At 37.7% G+C, this 12520-nt stretch overlaps 1 protein-coding gene across 11 annotated transcripts in view; it reads left to right on the forward strand.

Annotated features, from left to right (window-relative positions):
* The window catches only part of MDN1 (midasin AAA ATPase 1), a 109214-nt gene that overhangs the window by 21008 nt on the left and 75686 nt on the right, over nucleotides 1-12520 (forward strand). For 10 of the 11 annotated variants that reach the window (XR_014227773.1, XR_014227774.1, XM_082307862.1 and 7 more), the window contains 13 exons: nucleotides 1042-1154; nucleotides 1712-1860; nucleotides 1969-2029; nucleotides 2522-2733; nucleotides 4218-4321; nucleotides 5342-5486; nucleotides 6900-6996; nucleotides 8628-8741; nucleotides 9402-9549; nucleotides 9724-9834; nucleotides 10670-10821; nucleotides 11276-11454; nucleotides 11833-12041. Coding sequence is in view for 9 of the 11 variants with exons in the window: in XM_082307862.1 (XP_082163988.1) it covers nucleotides 1042-1154; nucleotides 1712-1860; nucleotides 1969-2029; nucleotides 2522-2733; nucleotides 4218-4321; nucleotides 5342-5486; nucleotides 6900-6996; nucleotides 8628-8741; nucleotides 9402-9549; nucleotides 9724-9834; nucleotides 10670-10821; nucleotides 11276-11454; nucleotides 11833-12041 (1794 nt within the window). In the remaining 2 variants the exon portion in view is untranslated. The remainder of the gene's footprint in view (nucleotides 1-1041; nucleotides 1155-1711; nucleotides 1861-1968; nucleotides 2030-2521; nucleotides 2734-4217; nucleotides 4322-5341; nucleotides 5487-6899; nucleotides 6997-8627; nucleotides 8742-9401; nucleotides 9550-9723; nucleotides 9835-10669; nucleotides 10822-11275; nucleotides 11455-11832; nucleotides 12042-12520) is intronic. The other variant, XM_082307869.1, reaches the window with a different exon arrangement.

Consider the following 12520-nt stretch of genomic DNA (forward strand, 5'->3'; position numbering starts at 1 on the left):
GATATAAATGGCTGAGTTAAACTAAATCATTACTTTGTCAGCTGTTTCTGACTATAGAAGTTTGATTGCAAAGAAAATTCCTTCCTTTGTTACTTTAAGACAGAAAAATTTGCCAGCTGGGTGGACAGATGGATCCCTGAAACTTCTATGGATTTTTCTGTTTGTCCTTCTTCCTTTGCATTATTTCAGTACAGGAGTCTATTATCCTCTGCCAAAGGCAAAATGTCCTTGTTTACACAGAGGTATTCACCAAAGTTTTTTTTGAGGGAGGTTGGTTGTTTATTATTAGTTAAGATAACTGTTCCCAGGTTCAAGTTTATGTAGTTGAACTACCACAGAAGTAGACAAAGTAGAAATATAATGGCCTATTATGTGTGTATATAATGGCCTATATGATGTGTATATAATATATGTGATGTGTATATATGTGATGCGTGTATATATATATATGTATATTCAGAGCGTGTCACGCTCTGAAGGAAAGCCACCCCCTGCATTAGAAACCATTGGTTTGATTCTACAGGATCTTTTGTTTCTAGCAATCTTGGAGCTCCAGAAGGTTAAGCTAGAAGACTCCAACTTTCCAGTAACCTTTCCCTTTCTGTCAACTCCTCCACAGGCTAAATCCAAGAATTTCAAGGAAATGGAGCAGTGACATTCAGAAATCGCTTCTGCCTAACCATGCCCTTATGCAGTGGGAGCAGGGGCCTCAGATACCCTCAGGCATTTCAGAAACAGATGTGTGGGTGGCTGAAATGAAGTCTCAACCAAATATATATAATATAAAAAAATATAAGAAATAGTAGAAGTATAATGACCCATTGCCAAGTTATTAAATGGAAAGATGTTGTTTGTACAGACAATAACACTTCTGAGGTCCTTCAGTATTTTAGGTGATGAGTATGTAAAACCTGCAAAATCTAAAATCTTATCATGAAAAATTAGCTTGCTGCAAAGTAATATGGGTAGCATAGCATGGGAGTTTTTAGTGTGATGTTGTAAGCAACATCAGTATTGGAAATGTTCATGTTTTCTTCACAGGTAGAGTATTTTTGTGAGCTCTATAAACCAGAAATTCTAATACGGGAACAAGAAGTCTCTGTCGGAAGAGTGCATCTCATAAAGAAACAAACCCAGGCTCTTACTGTACAAAGGTAGAATATCTTGTAGTTTCCATGTGAATTGAAATATTTTTGTGGTGGAATAGAATAGATTGGAAGTCACAGGATTAAAAAAAAAAAAAGCAAATTGGATATTCTCACTCTAATGAAAGGAATGTGATAAGTTCTTTCTCTTGTGATCTGAATTTTACCTTGTGTATCTTTAAGGCTGTCTGCATCATACTTCTGGCAGCCAAAGCGTGGAGATTTTTCAGCTTCTTTTGAACTAGAGTTGCTTCAAAGCCGTGTGGATCCACGGCTGTTACAATAAGATTTTGATGAATCTATCTTTGTAAAGGGGGATTTTTGTAGTATGTGGCACTAACTCCACTGTCCAGGAAGTTCTTTAGAAACCCTGAATTCTAGGTTGTATCTTGAGAAAAATAAGTATCTTATAAGGGTATCTTGGAACTAAGTTTTTTCCAAACCTATATTTTTAATTAAAAAAAAATCCTAAATTCAGTCAGTCACCTAAAAAAATAATAAAGGTAAAATTGAAATGAGCTCCTTGATGAATCTTGGTTTTGGGTTGCTTCCTTTGTTTTTTTTAGAGCAAAACAAACCTTTGCTGCCACACGGCCATCTGCAGTATTGATTGAACAGCTTGCAGTTTGTGTTGTCAAAGGAGAGCCTGTGCTTTTGGTTGGTGAAACAGGAACTGGCAAAACCTCAACTGTTCAGTACCTTGCTCATATTACAGGTAAATAAAGTGTAAAAACTGTAACTTATATGAAGATGATTTAAAAAACAACAAACAAACAAAAAAAACACCCCACAAGTTGATGGTGCTCTCCATTTCTGTTTCAAGGACACCGTTTGAGGGTTATCAACATGAACCAACAAAGTGACACGGCAGATCTATTAGGGGGGTGAGTCACTGACTACTGTTTTGTCTGTTGTGTTGTCAAAGAATTGTTTTTAGACATGTATCTGTTCCATAGGAGCATAAATGTCTTAAGAAATGTGTTTGCATGCAGAAACTTTGTTGTCCTTGCTGAAGAACAGAGGCAGTTCCACTGAGTTGTGTGCACATCTGTATGTGATGAAGTCATTCAAAAGCACAACCCAATGTCTCTTTAAAAATGGCTAAGCTGTTCAATATAAATAAAATATAATATTCACTGGACATACTGGTTGGTAGCAGTAAAAATATTTTACTTATCAGGGTGGTCCTGTCTTTATAAAATTGCCTCATAAGGTGCATTTAAATATGTGCAATTTTACTTCACTCGTTAGTTGAGTAAAAAACTATGGAAACCAGGGTTCCTTTATGCACAATACTGTTGTTTCAGTAACTGTTTTTGTTAGTTCACAGATGCTAGTTCCTGCGTCGCAAATAATTAACTACTCTTTTACTTCAGTTACAAGCCTGTGGATAACAAGCTGATCTGGCTACCTCTGCGAGAGTCTTTTGAAGAACTCTTCTCTCAGACATTTTCTAGAAAGAAAAATCAGACGTTCTTGGGACACATTCAGACCTGCTACAGGCAGAAACGTTGGCATGATCTGCTAAAACTAATGCAGCATATTCATAAATCTGCTCTTAATAAGGAAACAAAAGAAAATGCATCTGGTGAGAATTCACACTGATCAAACACACATCATTAGCTGTGAACCATTGCAGAGAGTAGATAAATAGTGGTGAATTTTGGGGGTTTTGGTTTGGTGTGTTTTTTTTTTTTTTTTTTTCTTTCATCCCTCTTTATTACTTTTTCTTCTGGTTTTGAAAAATGCAATCTCTGTCTACAACAAGACATTCAAAATACTGTTAGAATAGTTTTTTTTTTTCTTTCTAATCCATCACTGTTAGCCATTTCTGACAGTGAAGGTTGATTTGTCTGACCTGTGGTGCCCTTGACATCTGATCTCCACTGAGCACTTACTTCTTTGCTGTGTTGGTGAACAGTCCTTTTTTTTTTTTTTTTTTTTGTGTGTGGCAGTCTTCCATATGAATGCATTCATACTTTTCTTTCAGTCCTGGAATCTCATTAGGTCTCACAAGTGTATCGTATCTTAAAAACAAAGGAAAACAAAATAACAGCAGCAAAAAACCCCCTAAACCCAAAGTAATAGGTCCCTTAGGGTAGTAATTACTTTAAAAGCTTGCTAAGAGCTTGCTGATGACTTTGGTTTCACTGGCAGTGATGCTGACTTGCCTAGTTCCTGGCTTTGTTTCATTGTGGTTTTGTCTCCAAATAAGTTTTTCTTGTTTCGTACTTCACAACCCATTTGGGATAGAGGGAATATTGATACTCTGGCTTGCATGGAGTGGTTTCTGGTTCTAGACCTGCTGAACAAGTGAAGTTGTAGCTTTCAGTCAGTATGGGCCAGGTAAACTTAATTATGAACCTTGTCGCCCCCTTTCTTTTAACTGTTTTTTCTGAATATGCAGATATTAAAATAAATGCCCACAAATGTAAAAAAAGATTTAAAAAAGGTTTTTAAAGACCACGTGTTGCAAGTATTGACAATCCTAAAATAAAGATAAGCTGAAATCCGTAACTTGCAAAGCTAGCAGCTTAAGTCATTATGATGCTGGATATACCTCAGGCTGTGACTTTAAACAAATAACTGAAATAAGTGCAATAGTAAATAATGTCACAACTGATAAGCAACAGTGTTTTAATGATACTAAAGTGTTCACTGTTAATCTGTTCTGTCATAGGCTTTGTAAATTTGGTTTTCTTCTTCTGAGACGCCTCTTTCTGTCGAGACGCCTCTTTCTGTCTCCAGGAACTGGAGAGTGGTAACAGTCATATTGCAACCAAGTGAATTGCCAGCATAAGTATTTGTTCCTAAGCTAGGACATACTGGAATGAATAGCAAATTATCTGTACCCATATGTCAATAGTGTTCAGCTAAATTAAAAAAAAAAAAAAAAAATCAGCAATTTTTTTAAAATTAATCAGATGTCATCTGTAGAACTTGAATATTTTCATTGCTCAGCCGAGCTTACTCTTGTATCCATGCTTGAAACAGCTTGATTAAAATACTGTTGTTAAACATTTTTTGTGCTATTGTTCTCATGGTACAAGCTTAAATTTGTTTTGCTTACAGGCTCACCGCTGAAGGAAAAATGGGAGGCATTTGGTCTTAAACTGAATCATGCTCATCAACAGATGAAAATGACAGAAAACGCTCTTCTCTTCGCATTTGTTGAGGTATTTAGAGATTTACATTTTGATGCTAGGAAGAATGAGGAGGAGCATTTAAAAGACTTTGCAATCAGTATTATATAAATAACCTCCTGGCAAGACTCTTGCTGTGAAGTAAAACTTGTTGAATGATAACTCTGTGGAATGAAGTGTGGTACTTCAGGGAGGCGGTGTTTAGATGCGGGGTGGGAGAATGTTTTGTGCTAACATATTAATTCAATGCTGTATAATGGGAATTAGGACTGGTATGATAAAAGAACATCAGCAGTATGTCATATCATCTTTTTCAAGTGTATGAGATCAGAAAAAACGCCTTGACCAGTCTCCAGTAGGACATGCCCCTGCCTGGGGATTCCTGCAAAGGGTTTAGTATTAAGAATCTGTGCTGTTTATCTAGAAGTGATTTTTTGAAATGTTTCAAATCCATGGTATAATACTCTAATGATATTAAGCGTGATTAGGGGAAACTATGATGATTTATGCATGTTTGTTCCTTGTCACCCCGTTAGTCTGAATATATGCTCTCAAATTTTATTTAAAGTGTGTAAAATGTTGACTGCTCCTCTTGCCAAAAAAATGACTGCATAAATAGTTGGAGAACCTTTGACTTAAGTATAACTTTAATAAGTTATAGTTCCCTGAGGAACATAATATTGCTTGTGTCTTTGTTCGGATTTCTTTAGATTAACTGTCTTTATTCTCATCCTGGTGTCAGTGAAGTTTATGTACCACAGTGATGGATATCACTGATGGGCAGCGTTGCACGGATACGAGAGCTTAGTTCTGTTATATCTGAGCCATTCTAAATGATAGCTGATAATGGTGATAACTGTCTGACTTCTGTGACTTGTGAAATAATTGCTGTTATTGAAGGAGAGCAGTAAAACTGCTCTTGCTGTAAAAGGTCTGGAATTGCTATTTGTCTAATCAACCCATGGACTGCAAAACAAGTATTTCCAGTATACAGATGCTTTACTTGATGTATCACTGCTGGTGACACAATTAAAAAATTGTTCTTATTTTTAGGGTACTCTGGCACAAGCAGTAAAAAAAGGAGAGTGGATCTTATTGGATGAGATTAACTTGGCTGCAGCAGAGACTTTAGAGTGCCTGAGTGGTTTATTGGAAGGATCATCTGGGTCACTTGTGTTACTAGACAGAGGAGATACAGGTACTATTTCTGTGCTTGCTTATGTTGTATCTTGCTATCCAGTTTATTGAATTCCCTATCCTATATGGCTCAAAATAAGTTGAGAACATTTACCATTCAAATGAATGTGTGTAGAAGAGAATAATGTGTTCTTTCTAGACTTCATACTTTTATGAAAGAAGTGGGAGTCTTAATTCATCGTGGCTCAGGAGATTTCAGCATGCAGAAATTGTTGTAGCTTTTGCCTCTTTGGATTCTACAAGGAGCAGATCTCTCTAGTGGCCTTAATAAGCATTGCTGTCTCTGAAGACTCTTCAGGGAGTGTCATTATTTTTTTTTTTATAAAGTTGAGGTAGCTTGATGGCTAAGGGCATGGGACATGAAGTTTAGCTGCTACCGTAGTAATTGTGTTTCACTGATCCTGAGAATATATTTGTTCTCCAGCTAGACATACATGGACAAGGCCTTTGATTTTTCTGAGTCCTTCTTGTGGGTTGACCCCAGCCAGCAGCTAAGCACCCACACAGCTGCTCACTCACTCTTCCACCCCACCATGCCCCAGCAGCATAGGGGAGAGAATAGGAAGAACAAAAGCAAGAAAATTTATGTGAAACAAGTGATGCAAAAGCAGTCACTAACCAGCTCCCACAAGCAGACCAAAGTCCAGCCAGTGTCTAAGTAACAGCCACCCTGGAAGACAAAAATCACTACCCCGTTCTTCCTCTACTCCAGTTCTTATTGCTGAGCATGATGTTTTATGGTAGGGAATATTGCTTTGGCTAGTTTGGGTCAGCTGTCCCAACAGTGTCCCCTCCCAACTTTTTGCTTACTCCCAGCCTAGTTGCTGGGTGAAGGAGGGTGGAGTGGGGAAAAAGAGAAAGCCTTGATGTTGTGCCAGCACAATTCAGCAATAGCCAAAACATTGGTGTGCTCTCAACAGCACCATAGGGGCTGCTGCAAAGAAAGTTAACTCCTTCCCAGCCAGACCCAGTACAGACCTAAAGGTAAAAAAATGCAATTGCGGAATATTGTTTGCTGGAGCTACAGATAGCACATACAACATTTGTCTCTTCCTAGGCTGGATTTTCTTCCTGGCCGAGGGAAGTGCTGCCCATTGTTCGGAAAGAGATGCAAGGTTTTCCAAGTTTAGGGCTTATGTATTTTTTTAAAATATTCAGTGTTGTTAAAACATCCTTTTATGCACAAATAAAAGTCTCTGTTTCACTTGTGTGTGGCAGTTGTAAAGATGCAGAGAAACTACTTCTGATAAAATTACATGGGGTTATTATCTGAAAGCTTTTCACCCTGGCATTTTAAGAAAATGTGGTAGTGCAGTAATAGAAAACTGGCTTAGAAGAAATATACCTCATTTAAAATAATAAGTATCCTGGGTTTAGCATTAACCTTATGTCTCTTATTTCTGTTTTCCTTTAGAGCCTCTCATCCGTCACCCGGACTTTCGCTTGTTTGCATGCATGAATCCAGCTACAGATGTTGGAAAGAGAAATCTTCCTCCGGGAATAAGAAACAGGTAGGAAATAATGATTCTGTGTCAAAATACTTAATCAATGTCTTTTTCAAAGTTTACCTAGCTTCACAAGTTGACCCAGTGAAGAATGGCTTATTTGAAGCCCAAGGTTATGAGTCTGAACTCAAATGAGAGGCGCTTTCCACATGGTGAAGGCTTTTCATGAAATAGCATCAGGAAAATACTTTTGTAAAGTAGCTGAGTGTGAACAAATGGTCTAGCAGTAGTGTAGAGTGTTGTCACTGGGGGCAGCGGAATGATCATTCTTTACAATTAAGCTGTCAGTGCCTGGGAATGCTACTGCAGCAGTTTATGTTCCTGATGGGGATAATAAAGACAAGTGCTTTGTATCTGTTTAGCAGCCTTTCTCTTGATAACTCGGAAGTGTTGATGATCCTTGCAAAAAGCTGTGTATCCGGCATTGTTCACTCAGAAAGCAGGTGTTTTGCGCAGTGGAGCAGATGTGTGATCTTCAAACTATTTGATGTGTGATCTTCAAACATTTAAGCTGCGCCCAGGAAGTTGGAGTTGTGGCAGATCCATTCTTCAGTACTACCTGTTCCTGAATGAAAAGATCTTCTGCTTGTATTTGATGCAGTTTCCCTCATGAGTGCCAAAAGTCGCACATGTAGTCCATCACTAGAGTCATAAATACTGTGCAGGACTGTAGAGATGGATTTACTATATGTAACTAGTCATTTGCAGTTATTAGTGGCAAAGTAAGGTTTTATTGCTATTAGCTCTCCTGGCTTAGTAGTGAAAGGAAAGAGAGTGAGTGTAATACAGAAGAAAGGAGACTTCAGCTTCAGTGTGGCTTGTCAAGTTTAAATGAATTTATATTTGCACTTGTCAAAAATATCCATCCCTTTGAAGTTAGTGGTATGGCTCAGTTGTTTTGGGTTTGCTGTGGTCTGTCCAGAGCTATTGTTTGCAGTTGTAATGCATGGTATGGAAGGGCTGCAGACTCACATTCAACACCCGATGCGAATATATTGGACTAATTAACAGTTAGAAAATATGTTCATTAACTGGAGCTGCCAGTGTAGCGTACCAAATATGAAACACTGTTGACATGTTTAAAGATACTCAGAACTTCACTGAGTACATGTTTGGCTGCTGATTTTCCTTTGCTTATTGTCAAGTTTTCTCATTTTATCATTGCTGAGCTGGATATTTGTAAAAGTAGAAAACAACCTGGATATGCTAGTTCTGGATATGCTAGTCAATACAAAATTAGAATAAATGATCTCTCATAAGTGTTCACTTCTTAAAATAGAGATCATTAGAGAGTCCACTTTGAAAAGTGCTCCTGCTGCGTCAGTGCTCCAGTGTTCAGGCTGTAATGTTTGGATATCTATTGCAAATTGTTTAAAATTTTAATTTTCAAAAATACAGTCCCATAGTTCATTTTCAGTCTACTAAGTTAAAATAATTCACATAAATTACTTAGAAATAAGGTATTACTAATACTTTCTTTTTAATTACTCTGGTTCTTGAGTCTGTCTATAGGTAGTTTGACAACTTAGTATTCTTCTGCTTACAAAATGTTTATATACCATGAGAATCATATACAACATGATTTTTCTTAATATTTTCAGATGTCTGAGTGTTATGGATTGATTTGATTCTTGTAGGTTTACTGAACTTTACGTAGAAGAATTGAGAAATGAAGGGGACTTGCAAGTTCTTATCATGGATTATCTGAGAGGCTTGAATGTGAACAAAAACACAGTACAGGGAATTGTGAAGTAAGTTGTTTGTAATCTCTTGAAATCCTTGATGGAATAAGTCACAAAAAGAAAGTATGTAACTGTAGGTCTGTGGTTAGACTGTTTTGGGAAATGCTATAATGCTCCTTACGCAGCAGTTTGCATAGCCTTAGGAAATGAAAGAGGGTAGACATCCATCCTCTTCATTCTGAAGGTTTCTGTACTTGTGTGAAGAAGATTCACTTTTTCTTATTCAGAAGTGCTTTTTTGGTGGCACCAGTTAAAAAGCATTGTTGTTGCAGTCCTCTTTCCCATCTGAGAGACTAAAATGGTTTGTTTCTGTAGATCATACTAATGAAAGTCTTGTGTGTTTATCAAGTTACCTTTCTTTCCCCTCGTTTAAGGTGTATTATCTCACCTGAAGAACTGTTACACGTTCAGAATACTTTGAGTTTGTAGTCATTCTCTGTATATCGATCTCCCTTAAAAATACAGTTCTAAAATATTCTGTTGCTTTTGCTTCACTGACTATACAGATGGCAGAGTTTGGCATGGCTTTCCTAACCTGGAGCTCTTGGAAAAAGTGACAGTTGGAGATAAGCTGAAGTGTTTATACTTTGTGTTTAATTCCTTAGAGCAATGTTCTGATCAGTAACAGCACTATATAACTGGAAGTGGTTTCACTCTTTATTTTTGCAGCTTTTATTTATCTGTGCGAAAGGAAGCAGAAGGAAAGCTGGTGGATGGAACTGGCCACAGACCTCACTACAGTCTCCGTACACTCTGCAGGGCATTGAGATTTGCAGCGTCTAATCCATGTAGCAGTATACCACGCTCACTGTATGAGGTGATTACCTATGTTGGGGTTTGTTTCAGTTTGTGTTCACTACAGATACTGTTTGGGTAAAGGAAAATCCTCTCTTCTAAGTGCAGTATTGAACAGAAATGATTCTTTAATCTCTACACTTTTTTTCTAATGATTTTTTTCATTTTATCTCTGAAAATAACTCTTTTTTCTTAGGGCTTCTGTTTGAGTTTCCTGACGCAGCTTGACAGAGTTTCTCACCCAGTAGTTCAAAAGCTAATTTGCCAGCATATAGTCTCTGGCAACACGAAAAGCCTTCTCAAGCAGGTAGGTAACTAAGTCTATATAGAGCAGTTTAGTATTCAGAGTAGAATTTATTTTGAGTTGCCTTCTCCTGCCTTTTTCCTCCACATTTCCTTCTCGCAGTCCTGTTTTTCGTATTGTCAAGATAAGAACTAAAAAAAAAAAAAAAAAAAAAAATAATACTCTTTCTTTGTAATTTTCTACTTCTGCTTTCAATGCCCATATGTTAGCTAGTTTATTTGTTAATTTGAAAAAATGTGGAAGTCTGAATAATTACAGCATTGTGGAGTGTGGGCAGCTTAATACAGTGACTCCAACTGTAAAGCTTTCACAGACTTTTGAGGAGCTTTCACAGGCTTTTTATTTTTAGGCTCCAAATGCAGAACATATGGATACGAAGCAAACATCTGTACTTTGTCTCTAATGGGAAAGGAAGAATCTTGCTAGTTCTGGGAGCCCAGCATGAGTTTGCATGGGGGACTGGGCAGGTGGGATGGGAAAGCCAGTTGTAAGAGATGTGTATTTGTTTCAGAATAAACCCCTTCGTATTAGATAAAAAGATAAAAGCCACTTTCCTGCTTGGAAACGTACTTCAAAATTCCATGCTAAGACTCTTGAGACATTTTTATCGTCATGGCACTGGCAAAGATTCCTGCTTCATGACCTTGAAATAATGTGGTCAGGCTTTTCCTGTAATTTGCATTCTGTGACAAGGGGACAGCGCTTACTGCAGGAGTGCTCAGGGATTAATTTTAAATGACTTCTTAAAGATTATGTTGCAGTGGCGTAACAGTAGTTGTCTTCATTAGCAAATTGAAACTCATTTGTATAATCTGTTATTTCTGTCATGTCTCCTTAGCAAATACCAAAACCCCAAGGAGGGAGATTTATATTTATAGAAGGATACTGGATTTCAGCTGGAGATAAGGAACCTACTGTAGATGAGACTTATGTGCTAACCCCTTCAGTTAAGCTTAATCTGAAAGACATTGCCAGAGTTGTGTCTGCAGGGTATGTCTGTTCCAACTTTTCCATTAAAAAACTAAGTTAAAGATGTTTATTTGGGCCTCATGTGTTTGTGCCTGTCTAGCCTTTATTGTTTGGCATGGGTAATGTCCCTTTTCCTTCTACTTTATACAGTGACTTGAATTTATACATGTATTTCTTGTCTCCTTAAACCCTCTTACTGCTGTACCTAGTTTTATTTAGATGATAATCTAGAAAATTGCAATTAGCATAACCTGCTTATTTCACACTGCCATAGAAAGCTTCATAGGTAGCAGTTAGCATCCGGGGGTAAAGTTACTTAGGTTCCCCTATTAGTGTATGATCTTGGATACTCCAAGTGAGTTAAGAAGTGATATATTTTGGTAATGTAGATCTGTGAAAATTTCAAATAATGTTCATATATATGAGAAAGATAGGACTTGTGCTTCTAAACCACTATTTTGGTTATCCCTTTTAGGACTCATCCAGTACTGATTCAAGGAGAGACCTCTGTTGGTAAAACCAGTTTAATTCGCTGGTTGGCTGCTGCTACTGGGAACCATTGTGTAAGGATTAACAATCATGAGCATACTGACATCCAGGAATATATTGGCTGTTATACATCGGATGCCTCTGGGAAGTTGGTATTTAAGGAAGGTGGGTGGGCATGTTATATTTACTGCAAGTTCTTGTCTCACTTCACTGCTTTGCTTTTTTCTTTTTTTTTCTTTTCTGCCTAACTTCTCCGTTTTATTACAGTGGAGAGATGGTCTGTCATAAAGTTAGTAGTTGCATATTAATGATAATCACTTCTGTGAATTTCAGTGAGTTCTTAAGAGTTCATGTTTGTCTCATCATACTTGTCCTATTGGACGTAAAGAAAAGAATTCAACAGCTTAAACAATACTGTTGCTTCCCTCTCTGGATTAGCATTTATACTGAGTGAAAACTGGTTGCTAAAAGTATCTGAATGCATGCTTCTGTTACATTTAGTTTGTTAGATTTTTGACTAGAACTCTTTCTGTTCCCTCCAAGGTGTCCTCATAGATGCAATGAGAAAGGGTTACTGGATTGTTCTAGATGAACTGAATTTGGCTCCCACTGATGTTCTGGAGGCTCTCAACCGCTTGTTGGATGATAACAGGGAGCTGTTCATTACTGAGACTCAGGAAGTGGTCAAAGCTCACCCTCGCTTCATGCTGTTTGCTACACAGAATCCTCCAGGACTCTATGGTGGCAGAAAGGTCTGTATAATCTTTTCCTTTGAGTAGCTATGACTCCAGAGAATGAATCTCTCTTGTACACAGAAGTGTGATGTGAAAAGTTCCTGATGCGTAGCACAGAATTGACATGAAGCTCTCAAGAGGTAGAGAGTTCAGGTGGCTGTGGACTAACTTTCAGTACAGCTGGGTTCTGTTTAGGTTAGTTGCTTGTTTTGCAGATACCAAATTTCTAAATCATTTTGAGTATTGAGATTTAATATATTTGACTCGCCATTTCTTGCTCAAGAGCACTGGAGAAGAGACTTGACTTAGCCTATTGATGTCCATTTTGTACTGGTTTTGGCTGGCATAGTTAATTTTCTTCATAGTGACTGGTATGGTGCTGTTTTGGATTTGTGACCAAAACAGTGTTGGTAACACAGGGATGTCTTAGCTATTGCTGAGCAGTGCTTGCAGTGTTAAGGCCTTTTCTGCTTCTCACACTGCCCTGCCAGCGAGTG

Source organism: Platalea leucorodia (genome assembly GCF_965183815.1).
Source record: "Platalea leucorodia genome assembly, chromosome: 3".
Lineage (NCBI taxonomy): Eukaryota > Metazoa > Chordata > Aves > Pelecaniformes > Threskiornithidae > Platalea > Platalea leucorodia.